The 24,128-nt window shown below is 40.0% G+C and overlaps 1 protein-coding gene across 2 annotated transcripts in view; it reads right to left on the bottom strand.

Annotated features, from left to right (window-relative positions):
• The window catches only part of RELN (reelin), a 343,944-nt gene that overhangs the window by 113,926 nt on the left and 205,890 nt on the right, over positions 1-24,128 (bottom strand). For both annotated transcript variants that reach the window (XM_077338100.1, XM_077338101.1), the window contains 6 exons: positions 17,872-17,981; positions 16,439-16,505; positions 14,576-14,809; positions 12,809-12,970; positions 8,751-8,987; positions 2,781-2,973 (listed from right to left, as the gene is read on the bottom strand). In XM_077338100.1, coding sequence (XP_077194215.1) covers positions 2,781-2,973; positions 8,751-8,987; positions 12,809-12,970; positions 14,576-14,809; positions 16,439-16,505; positions 17,872-17,981 — 1,003 coding nt within the window. The remainder of the gene's footprint in view (positions 1-2,780; positions 2,974-8,750; positions 8,988-12,808; positions 12,971-14,575; positions 14,810-16,438; positions 16,506-17,871; positions 17,982-24,128) is intronic.

The following is a 24,128-nucleotide window of genomic DNA, read 5'->3' on the forward strand; positions in this document are numbered from 1 at the left end:
GAGAGAGCTCAGCAGGGATGTGAAGCCATACAGTCTGTCCTCAAAAGCTGTTGTTTCCTCCAGGCAAACTGATCGCTGTAGAATGAACACCAGCTGTAATTCAGGAACAAATCCAGGCCCACCAGGAAATTGACAATCCTAATTCTAGTCCAGTCCAGGATGCTTAGTAAAATGTCCCCAACATGGTAAAGCCCACCAACACCTTTCTCGATCTTTGCCAAATATTATAGAAACTGGATGAGGCCGGGTGGGGACATTTTACTAAGCATCCTGGACTGGACTAGAATTAGGATTTGATTTTACCGTCTTTTGGGTGCCAGGCCAAAACATTTCTTTTTACCCAGGCTTTTAATTATAGGTTTTATCCTTACAGCTATTTTATGGTCTGCTTCTCATCTGAAGTCCATTTTATGGAGAGTTTTTATGTACTTACACATGTTTTTTTATATTGATATTATATTGTTTTAATTTTAAATGGTTTCAAGGAGGATTCTGGAGGTGGCATAAAAATCTCCTGAATAAATAAACAAACAAACAAACAAACAAACAAACAAGCAAGCAAACAAAACCAAGACAGAACCTGAAAACAGCAAATAGCTACCCTTGTTAACTTCAATCCATTGATCTTTATATGTCTTCTAAAACTCCCACAACCTCTGAAGGGAACAGATCACAAAGCGAGGATTCTCTAGCTGACTCAAGCATGAAGACAGGTTCATGCTAAAGGAAGTACTCCTTAAGTAACTATCAACCCGTCAGCTTGACGTCTATAGCTGACAAAATTTTAGAACAAATCATCAGTCAGTCCTTGAGTAGCTAGAGTGGATGGCTGTAATTACTAAGAGGCAGCATGGCTTTCTCAAGAACTAGTTATGTCAGACTAACCTTATCTCTTTTTTTGAAAAAGTTCCTATCTTGCTAGATCAGGGGAATGCTGTGGACATAGTTTACCTTGATTTTAATAAGGCTTTTGATAAGGTTCCACATGATATTCTTATTGACAAGTTGGTAAAATGTGGTATGGATCCTATTACTGTTAGGTGGATTGAGACTAGGTTGACAGATCACACCCAAAGGGTACATGTAAATGGTTCTCACCTTCTTGGAGAGAAGTGATGAGTGGAGTGCCCCAGGTACCTGTCCTGGGCCCTGTGTTGTTCAACATATTTATAAATGATTTGGATGAAGGAATAAAGGGGGTCCTTATTAAATTTGCAGATGACACTAAACTAGGAAGTGTAGCAAACACACCAGAAGACAGAATCAGAATACAAGGCTATTGTATTCTTGACAGGCTAGAAAACTGGACTAAAATGAATGAAATGAATTTCAATAGTGATAAATGTAAAGTTCTTCATTTAGACAGGAAAAAGCATATGCACCACTACAGGATGACTTGTCTTAGCAGTAGTACGTGTGAGAAGTATCTGGGGTCCTAGTAGATCAGACACTGAACTTGAGTCAGCAGTGTGACTCAGTAGCTAAAAAGGCAAATGGGCCGAGATCATGTGAGGTGATTTTTGCTCTGGTAAGACCTCACTTGGAGTACTCACTTGGAAAGATGTAGAGAAACTGGAGAGTATTCTGAGGAGGGCTACAAAGATGATGTGGGGTTTGAAGACCGTCATATGAGGAAAGAGTGAGGGAGCTTGGTCTGGTTAGCATGGAGATACGACAACTAAGAGATGATATGATAACCATCTTCAAATACTTGAAAGGCTGACATACAGATGATGGAACAGAGTTGTGTTCTGTTGCCCCAGAGGGCTGGACCAAATCCAATAGATTGAAGTTAATTCAAAAGAATTCTTGGCTAAAGATTCAGAAGAAGTTCCTGACAGAATGGTTCCTCAGTGGAACAGGCTTCCTCAGGAGGTAGTGTGTTTTCCTTTTTTGGAAGTTTTTAAGCAGAGGCTAGATAGTCATCTGACAGAAATGCTGATTTTATGAACTTAGGTAGATTGTGAGTGGGAAGCAGGAAGGGATGTTCCAATGTTTGTGTCTTGTGACCTTTCCTTGCATACCCAGGGAATTGCTGACTGCCACTGTGGGATGGTAGGTGAATTTCCTCCAGGATTCTGGAGATTTTTGGTGGAGTGGGACCATTTGCACATGAAATTGGGGTCCCCGTAGGTAGGCAGGTAGTTGTGAGTTCCTGCATTGTGCAGGGGGTTGGACTAGATGACTCCAGAGGTCCCTTCTAACTCTATGATTCTATCTAGGTTTTATCTTAGATAATCAATGATGGTCTAGAACTGAAGTCTAAACAATCTAGTTTTGAACTAAGTCAAGGATGTATTCCTTCATACATTTGTAGTTCTGATTTAAGAGCATTTCTTCCAAGAGTATTCTAGAGTCAACTAGAGTTATTTCTACTATTTGAGAGTCAGCATGGTATAGTGGTGTAAGGGTGGCAGACTCTAATCTGGAGAACCAGGTTAGATTCCCCACTCCTCCATATGCAGCTGGGAGACCTTGAGCTTGTTACAGTTGTCTTAAAACTGTTTTCATAGAGCTGTTCTCTTAGACCTATCTCAGCCCCACCAACATCACAGGGTGTCTATTGTGGGGAGAGGAAGGGAAAGTTGTGTGTAAACTGCTTTGGGACTTATTTAGGAAGTGAAAACCAGAGAATCTAGAATAGGTCATCTTCTTCTGTCTCACAGAACCCTATGTTTAGATTAACCATTATTTTGATTTAAAACACAAATTAATATTTGAACAGTTACAGCTTTTTCACATCTGCTGTGAGTGAACAAATAACCTCTTTAAAAACTTACCTCTTGGACCAGATGCCAAGTTAGACCATGGTTAGTAGAGTATTCCAATTTCACCTGGTTGTCCATGTGACTGGTGTACTGCTGCCCACAGCCCATCACCAAACTAAACTGTATCATATATGATGCTCCAATTTGCATAGATTGTGTTTCCACATAGCGCATACTAGAAGCAACTTTAGAATCTCCTGTAAAACTGAAAGGAAGAGGAAGGAAATAATGATTTCTGCCCATAACAGAGCATTCAGGAGGGGGAAAATGCATTCTTTGCATGGGTCCAAAGAAAGATGACAATCTAATTTCTACAGAGCCCATTCTTAGTTGTCAGGATCTGCTTCTGCAGTGTCTTGCTATGATTTCAGTGGGGAGGGGGCTTCATCATTGTTCTATTCTGGGATCAGATGTGCTCCTTGGGTTATCTTCTCTTTATTATGACTTTGAACTACTCTGTAGAGTAACTGGTAGGGTTACACTAACAGGATGGCACAGTTATCTGTTCTTCAACCTTAGGTATGAAAGTAACACCTGAGGGTGGCCTGAACCATGGTTCTCTTGGGAAGGAAGTTATTGATCCTACCTTTAATGTCAGCCTCCTAGGCACTCTATTCTCTATGGACTGGGAGAGCTGTTTAAACTTTAGAATGGAAGAGTAGACCTATGGCACATGCAGACCAACTTTTCAATGAAACAGCCTTGACATAGCAGCAATACATAGTTTATTGAAAGAGCAAGGTAGAATACATAAGGTTTCTTGTTGAAACTGATTAGTTAGACACATAAGGTAAAGGTATCCCCTGTGCAAGCACCGGGTCATGTCTGACCCTTGGGGTGACGCCCTCTAGCGTTTATATACACACATGCCTATATCGGTATCTATCCCACAACAAAAATAAAAGACAGGAAGCCAAATTGGAGGGGAGAGGGATCCGCATAAGCAATCTGTAAACAGCCCGTGGCGCCACGGGCGCCATCTGTAAACAGCCCGTGGCGCCATGGGCGCCACGGACTGTATAAAGGAGTAAGGGGTAGTGGGGAGGAGTTAGGGCGGGACCGGTCCGGGATAAAAACTCGGAGGGGCCAATCAGGAGCCGCGAAGCGGCTCCTGATTGACCCCTCCAAGTGTCCATCCCGCCCGAAGAAGGCAATGGGGAGCCGCGCAAAGCGCGGCTTCCCATTCCCTGCTTCACCCGCACAGGCACAGGTGAGCGGTCCGCCGCGCCGCCTTCTCCCGGCTGAGAGAAGGCTTTGGGGAGCTTCGGGGGCGGGTGGGCCTCGGCGGGTGGACCTGGCCGCCTTCTCTCGCCCGCCGGAGCGGCTTCGCGGCGTCTATGACGCCGCGAAGCCGCTCCGGCGGGCGAGAGAAGGCGGCCAGGTCCACCCGCCGAAAATGGCCGAAAATGGCTGCCGCAGCCGCCGCCAGCCAGCCACCGCCGCCTGCCACCCAGGCACCGCCGAAAATGGACGCCGCCGCTGCCAGCGAGCCAGCCGCCCAAAATGGCCGCCGCCGCCAACAGCAAGCGGCCGCCGCCGCCCCCAGCTGAGCCGCTACCGCCGTGACTGCCCCGTTGCCGCCCATCAATACAGGTAGGCCGCTTCCCCGCAGCCCCGGCCCCACCGTACCCTTATGCCGGCCGGAGGGGGGAGGAGAATAAAGACTTCTGCGGCCCCACAGCTGCGGAAGCCTTTGGGAGTCGGGGGCAGGAGCCCGCGCCCATCTAGCGCCCATTTTATTTCAGATTAAAATGGGCTTTAGATCTAGTAAATAAATAAATCTGACTGGCTGATAATCTGGATCACTCCAACGTATGTCAGCCAAACTGTTTTTTGCCTAAAGAATGTCTGTACATTCTTTAAAAATGTGAATCACTCCTTTAATCTCAGTATGAAACTCAGTTTCTCATATTGCATTCTGACTTGTTATATTCATGGCCTTTACAACAGACACTTTACCAACTTCCTAATTTTTGGAATTAGGGGGCAGGGTAGACTCTGAAGAGGCCATTTTTTAATCTCACAGGCCATTAAAAAACCTTCAAAGAACATGCATTGCCATCATATCCATAAAATGCTCAGATGCACTTTTTCATAATGGTATTTCTTTGTGGATTCTTCTTATACTCAAAGATTGCCTGTAGCCATATATCAATAGCATTAAAAGCATGAACTCTACTTCCTTATCACTTTTTGCTCTAGAAATTCTCCAGTGTACCTACTTACTGTTGATTTTTACTGCTGGAATCCCTACTATCTCTTTTTGTGTGTGAAGAAAGCTCTGAATCAATCTGAACACTGTCAGGAGGTAGGCTAATATACAGCCTGTGTCATCAAGGAAGAACAATCAAATTTCTCCAGAAAAAATGAATCAAAGAGATTTGTCATAGATATTCTTCTGAGAAATGATTTCAAACTTGTACATTTAATTAAAAACCGCATAGGTACAGAAATAGCCAGCTTCCATGGGTATTCCCAAAGTAATCAGTCTACCTGCAAGCACGCAGACTAATTGGTACACATGGGAATGGCACCACTGTGAATGCCAGCCAATCACTGTTATTGGCAAGAGAGCAGTGGGATTTTCACAACTGCTGTACTTTCAGAACCTTCTCTTTCAGTAATAATGGAAAACTATGTGGACACAGGTGAATTGCATTACATAAACTGAGCATGCTAATAGGGTAGAGTGAACCTAGATTCTCATAGTTGAGCTGATACTACTTCCTGGCAGAAATTGTTTTATTATTGTCTTTGTAACATATCTCACATGCCCAGCTAAATATCCACAGCTTCTATGAATGTATAGGGCATCAATAAAACAAGAATTGCCCCAATGATATCAGAAGTCTCTACATGAAGCTTCATGTATTTATCAGGAGGAAAGGTGATTTTATTTTTTATTAGCAGCGGCTATAGATCTACATGCTAAGTTTGGCATTACACATTAACACTAGTAGCTGCTTACATCTCGCATCTCACGGGTGCACAATAAAGCTGAGGAAGGAAGCTGTAGGCCCACTGGATATAGTCACATACAAACACTGACAGCCAATTAAGCAGCTATCCACGATCCCTTTTTTAAAGCAGGGGCCAATGGAGCCTGTCCAGCTGCAAGCCCACGCAGATAGGGAAGAGCTGGGCCTTCCAGGGCCGGCTTCTCCCCATTCTACAGTTTCAGAGAGGGCAAATAATGCCCCAGTCAGCTTCATAGTGCTTTGCTGTGCTGCAATCCCACCTTCCTTCAAAATAATCCCAGATTGCCCCACACAGTAGAACCTGTCTGCCACTGCTACATTTTCCAGGGGGACTCATTTCAGTGGGGGATCAAGTGTCCCACTGAAATGTGTCCCCTGCACTGATAGTGGCCAGGTGCTGCTGTAGCCATGAAGAATTGGCCTTAATGTACCTTTCAAAAATGAGCCATAAACCTTACTTTCCCCCTATAATCCCAACTACTTTAGAATCACATGACCAGGGTGTAATTATATTGCTAAATATTAGCCTTGGGTATCATGTTAATGCAGCAAGTTGCATTATTTTGGGGTGCATTTATTAATATCAAACCGATGAAAATAAGATAAATGCATCAGTAGGAGAATCTATCATTTCTACCATAAAATCCTTTATTATAAATGCCTGGGATTAAATACCAATATTGAAGTAGAAAGGGATTTCACTTTACAAATTTACATTGCAAAGGGAGACCCACCATATAATTAGAGGCTTGGGTTGTGTGTGTGTGTTTTTTTTTTAACTCTCCTGAAATTGTGCATTACGATGACATGGTGTAAAATGATTTATAGCATATTGACTACAGTGCTTCTAATGAAAAAGCAATTGTCTGCGCATTCCCTGGAGAACCCTCCCTTTGCCTTCACAAGCCACGCTCATGGAAAGTCATGAGTTAGAAAATGAGAAGCAAATGGACTCACAGCTGGGAGAAGCCAACAATAATTAATTTAACTACCAACCATTTGCAGAGACCTGATATAAGTTGAAAATTTCCCTTGAGAGGTACAAGGTCAGTGAAGGGAAGAGTTTACATATTACGAAGTGCCTAAAGAATGCTTATACAGCCCAACAATTTTCTTTCTGATTCAAGGTAGGAAAGAAATCAGCTTGAAAGAAATCAACTTACTCTGGGCTGCAGAGTAATTACCACTGTGATTTCTTATTTGGTTTGGAGGGGAGGAATCCACAGAAAAACAAAACACAAAGAGAACTTTTACCTTGCTATGCAAACTTTTTTTTTTTAAACCCTCTCTCTCACTCACATATATACTCCCAACAAAAAACAAAACCACACTTCCCATATGCTATGCCAAACTAACGAGACCAGAGGGAAAACAATGGCATTCAAGGCCTTTCATTCCAACTCTTTGATTAAAATGATGCAAACAGTTTGAGCCCAACCATGTTGTTTCATTTTAATGAGCAGCAAGTATTTCTATTGTCCTTATTAAAGTGGTTAATGCAGTTTCTACAGCCTCATTATCACTGCTGGAGCATATTCTGTGTTGCACTCACAGCCAAGTCAACTCCTTTTAATAGGAAAGATGATCCACAGCAGGATTAAATCTTCACCAGATATAGATGAACCTTCACCTGAAGCCTGATGAAAGCAGAGGCATCACAATCTTTTCCTTGGGCTTGAAGTTTTAAAGCAGGGGTAGTCAAACTGTGGCCCTCCAGATGTCCATGGACTACAATTCCAATGAGCCCCTGCCAGTGTTCACTAGCAAGGGCTCATGGGAATTGCAGTCCATGGACATCTGGAGGACATCAGTTTGACTACCCCTGCTTTAAAGCTTGAATCACACACCTTTCAACATGCTATGTATAGATGTACAATATTAACAAACACTAAATTTCCCCCATGTCATTCCTAATAAATTAGTAATAGCAGTAGAGAAACACAATACTAATACAATATTAAAATGCAAACATGTTATGAAATAAAACCTTCAAAGGCAATTGTAATATAGCACATAATCTAGTCATCTCCATCCATGTTACATTATTTTTACATGACATCATTTTGATATAGTATTTAAATATCTAGGTTACAGAGTGAAAGAATGTACAGTCATACTGAAATTCATGCAGGTAGTTCTATGTGTGATTTGTCAGAAGTACATATTCAGCATATGAACATGCAAAGGTAGATCTGAGTAGTAATCAGGGCCGATCCTACTTAGCTTCCAAGATCTGATGAATATCGGTTATCCTAGAATATTCTGGTCAGGGCTGGCCAAAATTAAGTGCTTCAAAAACATTCATTTTAAAGGGAGAGAGTTATTTAACTACCAATTAAATCTGTTTTTAAAACTGAAAAGTGCTTAGCTATGGCTGGACTGTATTCTTTGTTTGGAATTGTTGTTCCCACTTAGGTCCTGCTAAAAACAATAAGCCAAGCAGATAGAGCAACATAGACAATCCTTTATTAATAGCATTTTAACATCTCTGCTAATCATCTCACTGATTTAATTTGCATGAATTAATTATTGTAACTGATGGAAATCAAAGGAATTAATTGTTCTTTAATTTACATCTGTGATCAGAATAAACTTTCAACGTGTTGTAGGCAAAGGAACAGACTCATTATCAGACTTGAATCGCATTGCACAGTGGTGTAAAATTTACCCCTCATTAAGCATGGGTCAAAGAACATATTGTTGTTCATGTCCTGAGCCGGGTTGGTGGTTGGTGGTGGCTGGAAACTTAGAAGAGAGTCATTTGCAGGAATCAATTAGCTCTTTCCAGCTTTCATTAAGATACAAAGATATGCAATCAGTCTATAGTACCCTTTGCATAAAAGATTTGTTAGTCACCCTTGCAAAAGCATTTTGACTTGATCCTAAATTCTGCTACATTCCTTGGGTCTTATTCCTAAGTACATATGCATAGGATTGTAATTAAATATATATATATTTAACTCTGAAGCTTTATCCACAGCACAAGACAAAAAAGCTTACTTACCACAGTGTCCAGTCATGGTCACAGTATGGTTGAACATTTCCCAAGTAGAAACCAAGAGATTGAGTGACATCCACCAGGTTGGTGAAGTCCAGGCTAATACTATTGAAAAGCACCGAGGTCATGATGATTTCATCAATAGCCCACACATCCTCACTTTGAGAAGAATGATATGGTTGCCACCATCGGAATTGAATGCCAAATTGCCTTGCATCTTCAGGTAATTCCACTGAAATTATTCTTTAAAAAGACAAAAACACAAACACACCAAATGAATGTATTGGAACTCCATGGTTAGGGAACTTTTCTGAGATGATTTCATCCATTCACTCTTGCCATCCTTTTTGCCTATTTTCTTACTTTCATTCTTCAAATCCTTCCTTGGCCCCATCCTCTGTTTCTCCTTCAAACATGCTCTCAAACCCTAAATATGGGCTGATTATGGATAAGGCGGCTTCATATGTCTGAGAATCTTTTGGTTCAGCATCTTTACCCCAAACTGAGCAATCAAATTTATAGTTGCTATTGTTTTGGTTATTATTATACAAGGTCATCAAAGCAAGTGCTACTCTTTGATGAAAAATAAGCTGAAAGCTGTTGAAAAGTATACACTCTAAAGGTTAACCATTTGATAAATAAAAAGGAACATAGATCAAGAACATCATTAAAAAGATGAATGACAAAATGCAGAAAGCAACATTTTGCAACAAACTGCTGACTATTCTTGTAGCATAAGCAGAACATGGTTGAGACGAATTCCAAATACATCTGACAACCAGTAAATTATTTTAGTCAGATGAGGCTAGTAGGTATAGATAGATCCCCACAATCTGCAGAGGAATATTTTTACAGTGCAATATAACTGTACATATATTTTATGCAGGCTGTCTAAATTTCCAAAGGGCACTTAAATTACCCTGTTAGGCAAAAAGATTATATACAGGCCTGTATTTCCTGTGTATTTCCTTCACACTATGCCAGCCCCATGAGCCTACTGCTGACTTCAAGGCCACTTGATTTCTCCTGCCAGCTGTGACAACAAAACCTCTACTTGACAAAATGTGAAGAAAATTAAGAATAATATCGAATTTCCAGGAGCAATTACAGTACACAACCACTGGGAGCACACATTAATTGCCATGGCAATGACAACTTTGTGAATGCTCCATAAATCAATCAGACCAGATGCCCAAATGCAACAAACAAGGTGAGAGGAGGCAGGACAGCATAAAAAGCATTTGTCTCCATTAATGTACAATTAAATGTTTGCAAAGGTCCTTCCAGTATATTAATATTAAACATGTGTGTGTGTTTCTTCTTTCTTCCAAAAATTCTATAAATAAGCTGCTATTCATACATTTAACATAATGGGCATTTTCCTTTTCGCTTTATTTGGGCTTTTTGATTACCCAGGGTCCTGTTCCTCTTTGGTTTCTCCTGCAAGTGCAATAATCCTTTGCATTGTCTCTCATAGCAGAAACCAGCACAGTAAAAAGTGCTAGCTAAACTGCCTTCATGAAGCTTTATGTATGCACTCAAAGCAATATGTGATGTCACTTTATTTTTGAAGAAAGAATGTGCTAACTAGTTAAGAAGTCAAATGGTGCAACTGAACAACTGAGACTGAAAGGATTAAAACAATAGCCATTCAACCTAAACAGAGTGGCTCATAAGAATGTATCAACAACCATCTGGCGTTTAATGTTTTCCAATTCCAGTTATGCCATGAAATAAAATTACATTTTTAGCAAGTATCATCCTGTTCAGATACTGATGACTTCAGTAATATTTTACGTCCTTAAGAATATGAAATGATCAAATCCTATGTTCAAACATTTTTCTTGGCAAGGAACTCTCTACTTAAGTGACTGTTCTTCTCATGGTTTCAACCCCACTAGCTACAGAATGGGGTTAATACCACTAACCTGTCTCACAGGGCCAGTCATAAGGATTACTGGATGTGACAGAGCCAATATGTGTCTTTTCCCCTTGTGCTCCCCCTGGCCTCTCCACATCATGGGTTACTGTTCGCAAGGCAGAGCAATAATACCATAACATCTGGTTGAAACATTCTGAGGAGAAGGACCAGACCCAGGCTGCCATTTTTGGCTCTATATAAGGTCATATTTAGCTCTGATCTAAATTTCATTCATTCATTCATTCATTCATTCATTCATTCATTCATTCATTCAGAACAACATTTAAATAAATATAAATATTTTTGTTTGAAATAAAATGCAATCAATCAATAAAAATAAATAAAAGTATTTTTTTAAGCCAGAGACAGTATATCAAATGCAGAACAGGATGAGCATGTGGAATAGGACTGCCAACTCTGTGTTAGAAATTTCCTGTAGATTTTGGAGGTGGAGCCTGGGGACAGGAGGGACCTCAGCATGGTATGCTGTCATAGAGTCTGCCCTCCAAAGCAGCCATTTTCTCCAGAGTAACTGATCTCTATTGTATGGTCTCCAGGCCACACCTAGAGGCTTGGAAACCCTAAAATGCGACTCAGGAACACTTACTTGATGGCAACAAGTTACCTGTAGAGTGAATACAAAATGACTTCCATTTTGTTATCAGTTGACCTCATACATTGTACTCCTGATGTCACTTGACCTCTTATCCTCTATGTTTGAACTTTCAAAAACCTCTCACATGCCATTTCAAAATCAAAATATAAGAAGGTAATTTGGTCTCTTTCCTCAGTTCTCTGGGCTCGACCAACATCAATATAGCTATAGCTATAGCTATAGATATAGATATAGGAGCCTCTTGTGGCGCAGAGTGGTAAGCAGCAGACATGCTGTCTGAAGCTATGTCCATGAGGCTAGGAGTTCGATCCCAGCAGCTGGCTCAAGGTTGACTCAGCCTTCCATCCTTCTGAGGTCGGTAAAATGAGTACCCAGGTTGCTGCTGGGGGAGTAAAACAATAATGGCTGGGGAAGGCACTGGCAAGGCTACCCTGTATTGAGTCTGCCATGAAAACACTGGAGAGCATCACCCCAAGGGTCAGACATGACCCGGTGCTTGCACAAGGGATACAGCATAACTCTCTCTCTCACACGCACATACAGAGATAAGCTGTACCTGAAAGAATGCTTGGATGCACAGGGCTACAATGACAGGTTGGCAGAAGCTTCTCCACGAGAGGAGGATTGACCCTGTCCTGCTCTAAAAACCACCATTTTATAGAATGTTGAAATTAATGATATGTCACTGTGGACATACATAACCACATGCATGAGTACATGTTCTGTACATGTTGGGTATAACATACCAGACTCTTCTAAGATCTTATGATAAATGTATGTTCTTATATGTTGAGTCTCCAGTGGCCTTGTTCTTTCGTCGCAAACAACTGACCTTTGATGGTGACAAGGTAATGCTTTGACTATCTCTAGCTAACATAAACTACACTGTTTTCTACAAGAGTCTCTATGCTTAGGAAGACAGAGAGGTCTTGATGATTCTAAGATGGTGGCACTTAGAAAGGCTTAACTGAAGTATAGAAAATGGCTCAGCAACTGCAACAAAATGGCTCATAAATGTAGGCAGGGTTGGCTTTCATATCTGACACAATACGGCATGATTCCTTAGGGAGGATTCTTCTATCATGAAAAATTATTCATTTGGGTTTAATAATTTTACAATATGATTGTCCTTTATTTAGATTTTTTTATTCCACTTTTCTTCACACTCAGGGACTGAATCTGTTTGCAATGTCGTGCCCTCCTCCATTTGATCCTCACAACAACTCTGTGAGGCAGATTAGACAGAGAGGCCCAAGGCAGCCTATGAGAACCCTCTCTCAGTGCATTTCTTTCTCAAAAGTTCAAAGCAGTGGGATCCTTGAACACAAGTCTACAAAGCAAGGAAATAAAATCTGATGGACTAGTATATTTTTGCCAACAATCCAACAGAAGTTAATACTAAACTAAATCAGAGTAAGCCATGTGAAATTTAAGACCTCTAGATCCACCAGCTTGTGGGCAGGGTATGTGGACAATCCATAATGGGTAGTCCTACTGCACTATTGTACTTGAAAACTGTCAAAATACCTTGGTTCATGATAGTTGAGATATGAATAATGCGCCAGGAGTTTCCATGTAATCCCATTGTCATATGAATAATGCAGTAAGACTCCTTCCCCAGGCTGGTCAGGTGCTTTACATGTACTCAAGACGGATTTGCTTCCAAGACGTAGAGTGAACTGAAGGAATCTAAACAAGGATATATATTGTATATTACAATTTATACAGCACGGTCTTTCTAAACTTAGGATAACAATCTTAAAAATCTAGGCAAATTTAGGTAAGCTATGTTTATGAGTCTTTGTGGAGATGATATTGTGTAGTCAGTCTAGCAATGCAATGTGCCAATCATTATTGCACTCAATTATTTATTAGGGACTGGAGGGGTGGGGGAGATATCAAATGGATCTAATCAGCTGCCACAAGCTGTCAAAATAAATACAACTTCATGAATAATTAATTAGCACTTGGCTCTAACACTCACTTTTTGATATTAATATCTTATGCTTGCAAACACAGGCATAAAATACTTATTCTAAAATGTGTTCACTACTTAGCACAACAGAAAAAGCAAAGGATTTTATTTTACTTCAAGAAAATATTATCCACATAATCAAATTAAGTACTTTACAATGCAATCCTTAGCAGAGTTAGACCTTTCTAAATCCAGAGTCGTCAATGGGCTCAGAATATTGTCTCTTTGTTTTGGAATTAACTGCTATACACCAAGGACATTTTATAGATGTTCTGTGTCAAATAGGGGCATTTCACCTTTATGCTGAATTTAAGCAGGTGCACAGGGAAAAAGATCAAACCATTTTTTATTCGGTCTGAATCTAAAATGATCCAAAGCATCCTTCCCTGCTTTGGATTCAGCTGGATCTGAAAAGGTCTGCATTTTTCCCCATGCACATCTCATGCCTCCTCTTCCCAATGTGAACCAACAGCCAGCTCTTTAAATGTAAGGGAAGGCAGGTGTGACATGCCCTGTGTCTCCCTTCCCTATACAAGTTGGCTCTCCACTTCATGGGAAGTCTGGGGAGAGGAGCACATCAAAGCTGCCTGAGAATAGAGGGTGAATCATTTAAAGCAGCTGATCTGTCATGTCTCCCCTACTTAGGAAAGTAGGGGGAGGCATTTAAAGGGCACGCCAAGAAAGGATCAGAGAGAGCGGGGGCAGTGGGGCTTGTTTGGTGTAGTGGTTAGGAGTGCAGACTTCTAATCTGGCAAGCCGGGTTCGATTCTGCACTCCCCCACATGCAGCCAATTGGGTGACTTTGGGCTCGCCACAGTGCTGATAAAGCTGTTCTGATCGAGCAGTGATATCAGGGCTCTCTCAGCCTCACCCACCTCACAGGTTGTCTGTTGTGGGAAGAGTAAAGGGAAGGTGACTATAAGCCGCTTTGGGTAGAGAAAAGCAGCATATAAGAACCAACTTTTCTTCTTCGTTGTCCACCGCATCCCTGCTCTCCCTGAACCTTCAGCAGCTGGCTGCCAGTGGGGATTGGGGAAAGTGAGTGGGTCCACCATGCCCCACTCTCCTAAGCCTTTGGGAGTCCCTTTCAACTTTAAATGGCCTGATCACCAAAGCACCTAATAGTGGCCAAATCGTTATTTGGAAGCTCAGACAGGCTGCTTCAGACATCTAAACTTCAGGAAAATGCTGATTTGTATTGGAATTACCCCAAAAGTATCAAAAACAACACTGATCTGGGTACTATTGCACATGCCTAGGAGCAAGAGTTTTAGAATCTGCTTGCAATAGCTATGTTATTTCCACTCACTTCTATTTACCTGGACTGAGAGCTGTCAAGGAAAGAAGTAATAAGTTGACGCCTCCCATCTTTGTTGAAAACCAAGGCTTTACCACTTGCTAGGACGCCACAGCCAAAACTGATTTCAGCACCACGGATAGAGTAAAAATTGTGATAGGAAGAGAGCCTGGAATTGGTAAAGCTCTCAGAGATAAACATGGGGAAAGTCTGGGAAGCCATTTCACATGCAGGTCCTGAAAAGCCAGGGTCACATCTATAATTTAAAAAGATATGGACACAAGTTGTGGCAAATAAAATACAATGATTTAGAGATATTTGTCATGTATCATGTTGGCGATCATTAGACATACAAACCATCATTCCATATAAACTTTATAATACCTGTTTAATATCTTTCTTTAGCTTTACATCTCTCCAAAGAATTTTTCCAAATAAATCACAATCACAATAAAATGTTATGCTCTGTAGAGTGTACTAACAACTCTTGGTCCATGGAAGAAAACCCCATTTATTTGAAATGAATTAATGTGCTTCCAACTAGCAATTATGATCTAAACCGTAACGTGTATAATCAAGTTCTTGTTCATGTGTAAGAGGGCTACAGCATAATGCTAAATGACCTTCAGTTTTTACCACTAGATCTTATAAATGTCCAATATCAACATCTTCAGGAAGCCACAATGTTACAAAATAATAGCACTGAAAATAACCCTAAGCCTGACTCACAACCCAGTTTGTGTACTTTGACATAACCAATCAGTACAAAACAAATAATAACAATTAAAATAATGAGGGGGATTTTTAAAGACATGATAGGAAAGCTCCAAATATTCAGTGAGAAGAGTCTGCTAAAAGGTTGCAGACAAATCTACTGCAGACCATTCTTCTTAGACTGGCAGACCTGGCAGAAGCAACTAGACTGAGAGACCGCGGAGAATCAGTAGCCAAAGTTCTAACATAAACAAGATGTAACCAACTATATTGGTCCCCACAAAATCCAAAACAAAAGTCATGCCACACTTTTTATTACCACCAACCAAAATGATATAAAACTGCCTTGAAGCACTTCGCCCATCTTCCAGTCAGCCTACTGCTCCAGTTTATTATTTACTGGATCTCTGGAAAGGGGAATGTATGTTTTATTTCACAAATGGCTGTTTGCCATCAACAATTTGGGAGCGGAAATAATAGAAGAGAAAAAATATTAATAGAAGATGAGCACTATCACAGTCTATGAGCAGCTACCACTCTAGTAGGATTGCCAGCCTCTGCTGGAATTTCATGGGAGCATGAGGGGGCGGAGCTTGGGGGAGCGTTGCCGATGCCATGATGGGATCCAGGATTAAGAATTCACTTAATCCCTGAGGGAACACAGGGAATGAAATACTGGGGTAAATTAGACTGGCAAATATAATCTCTAACACAACACGTTTAAGGTGCCTAGGATAGAAGACATCCCATGTTAAATACTGATTTTCTTAACTCGGGTGTCTTTTAATAGGTACGCAAAAGAACTATAAATTGGATACAGACTAAATTGATTACCACTTGTCAGTGAAGACCCTCCTCATGTTATTTCTCAGGGCACTCTATCCCCAGGAATATACCATGGTGATCAGTGAACTAAAGTGGGAATGGGGAGGAAGAAATATTCCACAGGAAAATTCAGTATTGATTCAACACCATGTTTTCTGCAACTGAGACTTAGCAGGACTGAGCCATGAAGGAGTTTCTTCTCCTACATTATATCATTTTTGAGAACCAGGACTGTACTACTGAAAGGAAATCCAGCCTCAGAAAACAGATTCCATTACATCTGGTAAGAAAGAATTATTTTACAAAGCTCAAAAGACTTTAGCTAATGAATTCTTATTGGACTTACTTGCAACCATTTCTTGTGCATTGTCCTCGCCCTGAGCAGAATTTGAGGCAAGATGGTCCAATGTAAACTGCAGAAAAAAGAAATAAATAATATCTAATATGAGATATAAATAGAATCATAGAATAATAGAATAATAGAGTTGGGACCTCATGGGTCATGTAGTACAGTGGCCCCCAACCTTTTTAAAGCTGGGGACCGCTATCAGGGGTGGAAGAAAGAGGGCGGTCTGGCGGCACTGCATATGCACAGCAGCTCAGTGCAAACTCGCATGCGCGGAGCTTTCACTCATGCATGTTTGCGCCCGCCGGGGGCGCAAACGCACATGCGTGATGTTTGTGCACAAACGTGCATGCGCAAAGCGGTCACACATGTATGTTTGCACCCGCCGGTGAATGCAAACGTGCCTGCACTGAGCTTCGTGCAGGCACGTTTGCACTAGCCAGCGTGCCAGTGGGTGCAAACGCACCTGTGCGGAGCTCCGCGCAAGTGTGTTTGTGCCCTCCAGCATGCCGGCAGCCACGCCTCCCTCCACGCATCACGGCACTCACCAGACCTTGAGTGAAGGCCCGGCGAGCGCCGCGCTGCGGGCCACCAGGCCACGGACCGGGGGTTGACGACCACTGATCTAGTCCAACCCCTTGCACTATGCAGGACACTCACAACCCTACCACTCATGCAGTGTAACCTGCCACCCCCTTAAGCCTTCACAGAATCAGCCTCTCTGTCAGATGGCTATCCAGCCTCTGTTTAAAACCTTCCAAAGATGGAGAATTCTGGTCCGTGCTGGACTTGTGGCTTGAGAGGGAGTTGAATGGGGTTATACTGCCAGAGGATTATAACTGTATTTTTACTGATGTTTTATTAGCATTTTTATTTTAAATCGCCATGAGCCAGCTTGGCCCAGGAGTGGTGGTCAATAAATCATCAAATAATAAATAAAATAAAAAAAAAATATAATGAGACAAACAAGATATCAGAATATCAGTTTCATAATATCAAGCAACAAAGAATTGGTCCTGGAAATGTAATTGTATAAGAGTGAAGAATAACTTAATAATGAATGGAGGAGTTGTATACTATTGAGCGTGAAAATTTGGACTTTTATTAAAAGATTTCACAGCTATTCTCTTAACAGCAATGTGTAAGTTATAGATGTTTAATTTTAACTTTTTGTAATATCTGACATTCTGCCATATGTGATACAGAACATTAGCTCTTTCTGTAAAATTCTAATTCAAACAGAAGAATAGCACCATAACAAAACAGTGGAAATTAGCTGTCACATTTCCTTCAGTATATCTGTATTAAAACTCACATTTTCAGAACCAGAAGACTTAATTCATTTAACAGGTTTCGACAAAAATGCAGTGGAAAACAGTTAAACTACAATTTGAACACCACCAAGTACAATGAAGGTGATAATGAATACTAACTATTGTCAATAGCCCACATGTTTCCAAGAACTGATCCCATTTGTCTCCATCGAATCCTGGTGTCTCTGGTTAGTGCTGCATTTGGAAGGGGAACAGTTATTCGGTTCCACCTGAAACAAACATACAAGCCCTCATGCTTTCAAAGTTACAATTTGATTTGCGCATTAAGCATATACAAATTATGAGCAGGTGTGAACTTGAACTTGTGTAGACATCCTTTTAAGCCTAACAACATTTCATTCTCTATAATCCTTAACTTGGTGTAGTGGTTAGGAGTGCGGACTTCTAATCTGGTGAGGCAGGTTTGATTCCGCACTCCCCCATGTGCAACCAGCTGGGTGACCTTGGGCTCGCCACAGCACTGATAAAGCTGTTCTGATCAAGCAGTAATAGTAGGGCTCTCTCAGCCTCACCTACTTCACTGGGTATCTGTGGGGAGAGGAAAGAGAAGGTGACTGTAAGATGCTTTGAGACTCCTTCAGGTAGAGAAAAGCGGCATATAAGAACCAACTCTTCTTCTTCTTCTAACTCATCCTCTGCTTTTACTTATTTAAAACTCTTCTATACTTTTCCATCCAAATACAATTCCCAATGTGGCAAACATCAAAACATTAAAATGTTTTAACATTAAAACATTTAAGGCATTAAAACAGCATTTAAATTTTTTTAAATTCAATCAAAATATATAAACACACATAACTCAGTGGCAAGAATATCTGAAGCAGGGTCTCTATGGATGACATGGCTGGAAAGGTAAGTTCATATAGGGAAAGTCTGACCTTCAGGTATACTTAAAAGATCAGTACCAGCACCTTGAATCGAGTTCTTTCTGCCCTTCCCCTTTCCATTTTGCTTGAGGAGCTTGTCACTGAAACTCCTGATTCTCTTGGCTGTTCTAAACCCCTCTTCAAAAAGACTTTCAGAAAATCATGGAAATAATGTATCATGTTCTTTCCGACAGGTCAAGGAAGTATAATAAAACATTAGTGACAATTCCTTACTTAAACTTGGAGAAATCTTCATGGCACTACAAACATAGCTTTCTACTATAACCTCTTCTTTGTGGCAAAGAGAGAAAAGCTGTTATATTATGGTATGGAATGTTATTCAGTTCAGGTTATTGCTTGTCATTGTATAGACAGCCTTCTGTTTTCAGGGTCTATGAACATGAAAAATGATTTACCACAACCAATGAAATACCTGACCATTTCATTCCCAAAGAACTATATCAAGCCCCAGCTTGATAACAAACATTCCTTTTCCTTTCTTTTTTTTTCAAGCTCCTTTGATCCAGTGATCTTGAGGAGTATATAAGGAGACTTTATTTCTTAAAGGAAAATATGGTGGCGAGATACGTGACAAGTTCCAGCATAGTCCTTGGATCTCTATCCACCAACAGATAGGTGACTTTATTGTTCATCCTTCTTTGAAGAAAAAAATTACCTTTAGCTTAGTTTAAATGGATGCACCCATGCTTTAGCTTTAATAGAACCCTGTTCCAGATCTAGTCTTAAAGCAACACCAGCTACATATCATGTGATTCCGGAAAAATATTGCAAGAAGTTTCAAAGAGGGTAATTTAGGCTCTCATTGAACTGGAGGATCCATACTGAGGTTCCATTACAAAGCTGAAGCATGGTTTTTATATGAAATACATGCAAACCCCCTGGAGTATATTTGCCTCCCTTGAAAAATAAAAAGTGCTTGATTGTCGTCAGAAAAGGTTTAATATTATTTATCATATATTTAGAATGGGATTGCCAGCTAAGATGAGGGCCATAAACTACACCTAGATATGAGAAATTGGGGACTTTTTTAATGAATCAAAACAATCTTTTGTCAACTGCGCTATGTTCCAATATTTCCCACAGTCTACTTCTAAGCATGGTGTCAAAAGTTCTTTTAAGGTCTATAAACATACAGTTTACCCGTGGTGGGAAAGTATATTTTTCAGTTAAGTGGGCTAAGATAAAGCAATGATCTTGAGGTGCAAAGCTGTCCCTGAAGCCAATTTGTTTGCACCCAAGGATGGTATTAAAGCTTAAAGGTTATCCATTCTTCTAATCTGAAGCATACAACTTTCCTACTGATGAAAGGAGGCCGATAGGTGGCAATATGCTGGATATGACTTGGGACCTTTCTTAAAGATTGGGACAATAGAATTTTTACAAATCGAGGAACTCTTCCCAGAGAATTTGATCTCAGAAAAAAATACGGCTAGAATCATGGCCCATCACACTGGATTAACCCTGAACAAATGGTTAAGCACTAAGGTCTGACCTGGATCTTTCCCTGCATGTAGATGTTTGTTCATAAACTTCCAACTCAATGGTAGCAGGTGAAATAATTTGATGTCACATTTTTAGAAGATAATTTTTTGAAGAATATTCAGGGGCAGAAATATAACAGAAAGGGTTGTCTTCTATCCAGATTTCCAGAGATCAATGAACAAAAAAGGCTGGGATCATTGTTATTAATTGCAGGGATCAGAAGGCCCAATGCCCTAGATGTCCCCCCCCCTCCTAATTTTATGCTTTCCTATATTGGCCTTTAAGGTTCGCAATTCCTTTAGAACTTCCAGTGTGTTGTTCCTTTTAAATTCATGATGTTTGCAATGGATTGCCTTCTTACAGAATTTACAATCAGTATGAAACCAACTATTAGGTCTTTTATTTTCTTGAATGTCCAGATATATTTAGGGGTTCAAAGATATTAAATAAGTACAGAGAAGTGATACAATTGTTCTTTGGATTGCATGATAAAAGTGTCCTCTCCCTGTACCAAAATTCTTGGGAGTCAAGCAGCTTGACTGCTGCCTCTTTAATAGCAAAAGAATAGTGAATGTGGATTCTAAATGCCTGCTTGTCAGTTCAACAAAAAGAATACTTATGGAGCAAGTTGCTATCTACAGGGGTATGGAGCCTGAGAGAACTTGGGAGATGCCTCTACCTATATATTTTTTCACATTGACATTCTCAGCTAGATTGAAATAATCTGTTGAAAAGATGAAATAATAAATCAAACTGGCCCCCTTGTGACCAAAAAAGGTAAAGTCACCCTTTTCATCAGTTCCTTTATGCCCATTTGACTCTTTTTGCATGGAAAAGTCAGACAGTTTAAGGCCCGCAGCATTAAGTGTCTTATATTTTTAAAATCTATTATATAGAAGGGGAAGGAATAGTTTCTTTTGATTTATAGCCTAACCATTTTTTAACTAGATACTTCTCATCTTGACTGATTCTAGCATTAAGGCCACCTGCAATAAAGATTGGATAGTTAGAGAACCAGTGAATCAAGTTATTATAGGTTTCCAAAAGGAAAGACCAATAAGAGGTCAATACTTGTTGAGTTTGCATTGGATGATATAAACTAGGATCAGATTGGATGAGGCCACCATTTCCATTCCAGAGATGTTAAGAGCAGATGATATGAGGAAGGCTAATCCACCTCTTCATCTCTCCCCTCTCCTCTCTCTTTGGATCTCCTTAGAGAATAACGTATCCTGGGAAATTTATAGCATTATTTAACCGAGCCTTTTAAAATAAAATATTATCAAAAGTAGATTAAAAGGAATAAACTACTGGGAAAAGGCATTTGGTCTTCCAGCCAGCCACATTCCAACTTACTATTTTCAACTTGTTACAAAGATGTTGTCATTGATTATAAGAAGTGGTATTTTCAATTGAACCAGCTAAACAGGCAACACTGGGATTTATAGAGCATACTTGAATTTTGGGTTTAAGAAGGACTGGAATTGAAGAGTCAGAAGGTGGAGCATTGCATGAGAGTTTATTTAAAAGGAAGATAATAAACTCTCCAATAATGTTGCAATAGATTTTTTCCCCTTTTTTATTCTGGTTCCCTCATGGGTTATTTATTTATTTATTTATTATTTATTTATTTATTTATCATACTTATATACCGCCCTCCCCGGAGGCTTTATTTCTCTAGGTTAAGAATTTCTGTATAATTTAAATGTAAAATATTTACTCTTTTTATTATTATCATGTTATTGTCCATATCTCTTGATAATATCAGTTTGCTCTTCAAAAGGTAAAGCCAAGTCACTTTTCTTCCAAGGTATTGGAATATACTTTTCTGGGCTCTTGTTGAGATGATGGTTCAGTTAAATTGATTAATGGACTCTCCGTAGCTTTGAGGTTCTATCTCCTGACTATTAAAGGTATGATATTATCATTTTTAATTACTTTAGATACTTTTGAGGGAAATTTCAAGAACTTTGAGTGGAGAAAAGGGGCAACTACAGTGATTTTAAGGAGGCATGGAGGGAAAACATCATGACTGCAAAACTACTCCCGATTAGACAAAATTAAAGATGAATTTTGGGGGGAGTAAAATAAAAGCATCAATCTGAATGAGTGAAGATTACTAGACAGATTGTCATAATATTTTAAATCACTGAGGCAGGATATAAATTTAGAAGAGAAGCTACTTTATAAGACATTTATTGCTCCAGTTGATACTTTCCCATCTAAAATGATAAAGATCCATTATAATGCTACTAGAATCAGGAATAGAGAAGGGATCTTTCATAATATTATGAGCTTTCCCCCATTTTTTCTCTGAGTAACTGTTTAGAATTTCAGTAGAGAAAAAAAAGAATTTCGGTAGAGAGATTGCCTATTATTTGCATATTTTATTTAAAATATTTGTGAAAAAGGTTTATGATGCCAGTAGATTCAATATTTAGTCCCCATTTGGGGGCATCTTATTGGGACAGGTTCTGCAAGTCATTTAAATCTGAAGCTGCCCCTTTGGTTAGAGAATCATTCAAGAGAGTGTGAGTACAGTCTGTGAGTGACTGTAAAGATTCAAAACTATTCTCAGGTACAGTCTGATAGGATCTTTTGCCCTACTTTGCTTAGGAGAGGGTAGTATAGGTCATTAAAGGGGCAATTATGCTTGTGATGCACACATGACTCATCTTTAATAACAGGGGGAATCTTTAAGTTGCACTAAATTTGTTCTCTAAAATAAATTTTATCTAGATAGGTCTTTGAGATTACACTTCTCAGATCCTTGTTGCTCTATCCAGCCACCAACAGACTGCAAATCTCTTGTTGAAATTGTGTTGATCTGCAATGTGGAGTGGTTCCAGGTCCTCTGTACAGTGCTTAATTATAGGAGGTCATGGTTAAAATTAAAATCAATACTATTAAAACCTCTGAGACTCTCTTGGAGAAAATGTGTCCCTATCTGTCTTGTTGTATTTTATGTTTTATCCATCTGACAGACAGGCTGTTTCTGTGAAGGTTCAAGGGGGTGCCAGGTTACAGTGGATGATCAGCGATAGGGTTATGTGTGTCCTGCATAGTGCAGGGGATTGGACTAGATTACCCAGGATGTCCCTTCAAACTCTATGATTCTAGGTATGTCCCCTGGTGAGCCCTTTGGTCAACTAGTACAAACTGACTAGAAGTCTCTGGTGGATCCAACCTGGTGGAATGAGCTGCTAAGACTAGGGCTATTACAATTCTGTAGGGCCTGCAAGATGGCACTCTTCTACCAAGACTATGAATGAGGCAATCCATACTGCAAGGGCCATCCTCCAATCCTCAGTTTTCCCCCACTCCTATTTTCCATGCCACTGAGGTACCTGTCATTTCCAGCAGACAGGGAAAGAAACAATGATAATGGGAGGAGGAGATAGGTAGTTAATTATCCCAACTATTTGCTGAACAGAGTGTTGGTTATTCTGAGTATTTAATTTTTAGAATTTTAATATGTAATTAATAAAGTATCTATCTATGTATTTTAATATGTTGCAAAACACTTTGCACCCAATAGGAGATAATCACTCTAGAAACTGAATAATAATATTAAGAAAAAGAGAAGCAAAAAGAGAAAGAAAAGGTATACCAGCATCTATATACAACCCCTCCCCTTCCAATTAGCAGAAGCATGGGGAAGGAATTGTTGCTGCTGAAAATAAATCCAATTAAATATAAACTAGAAATGAAATAGAGATAAAAGTAGCATCCACTGGTAGGAAAAAACACCCCTGGTAGGAAATTTAGAGAGGAAGAGGATAAAGTAGAATAAACTAAAACAGAAGTTCAAGGAGCAGAGTACAGCTCTTGTTGTCTGCTCTCTCACATCCGAACACACACACACACACACACACACACACACACACACACACACACGGCTAAAACTATATGAAGTCTCTCTTTACAGAGACAAGGAACAGCCTGAAGTGAATAACCTTTCATACCATATTGTAACAGCTTTAATTT

Source organism: Paroedura picta, chromosome 5 (genome assembly GCF_049243985.1).
Source record: "Paroedura picta isolate Pp20150507F chromosome 5, Ppicta_v3.0, whole genome shotgun sequence".
In the NCBI taxonomy this organism is placed as follows: Eukaryota; Metazoa; Chordata; class Lepidosauria; order Squamata; family Gekkonidae; genus Paroedura; species Paroedura picta.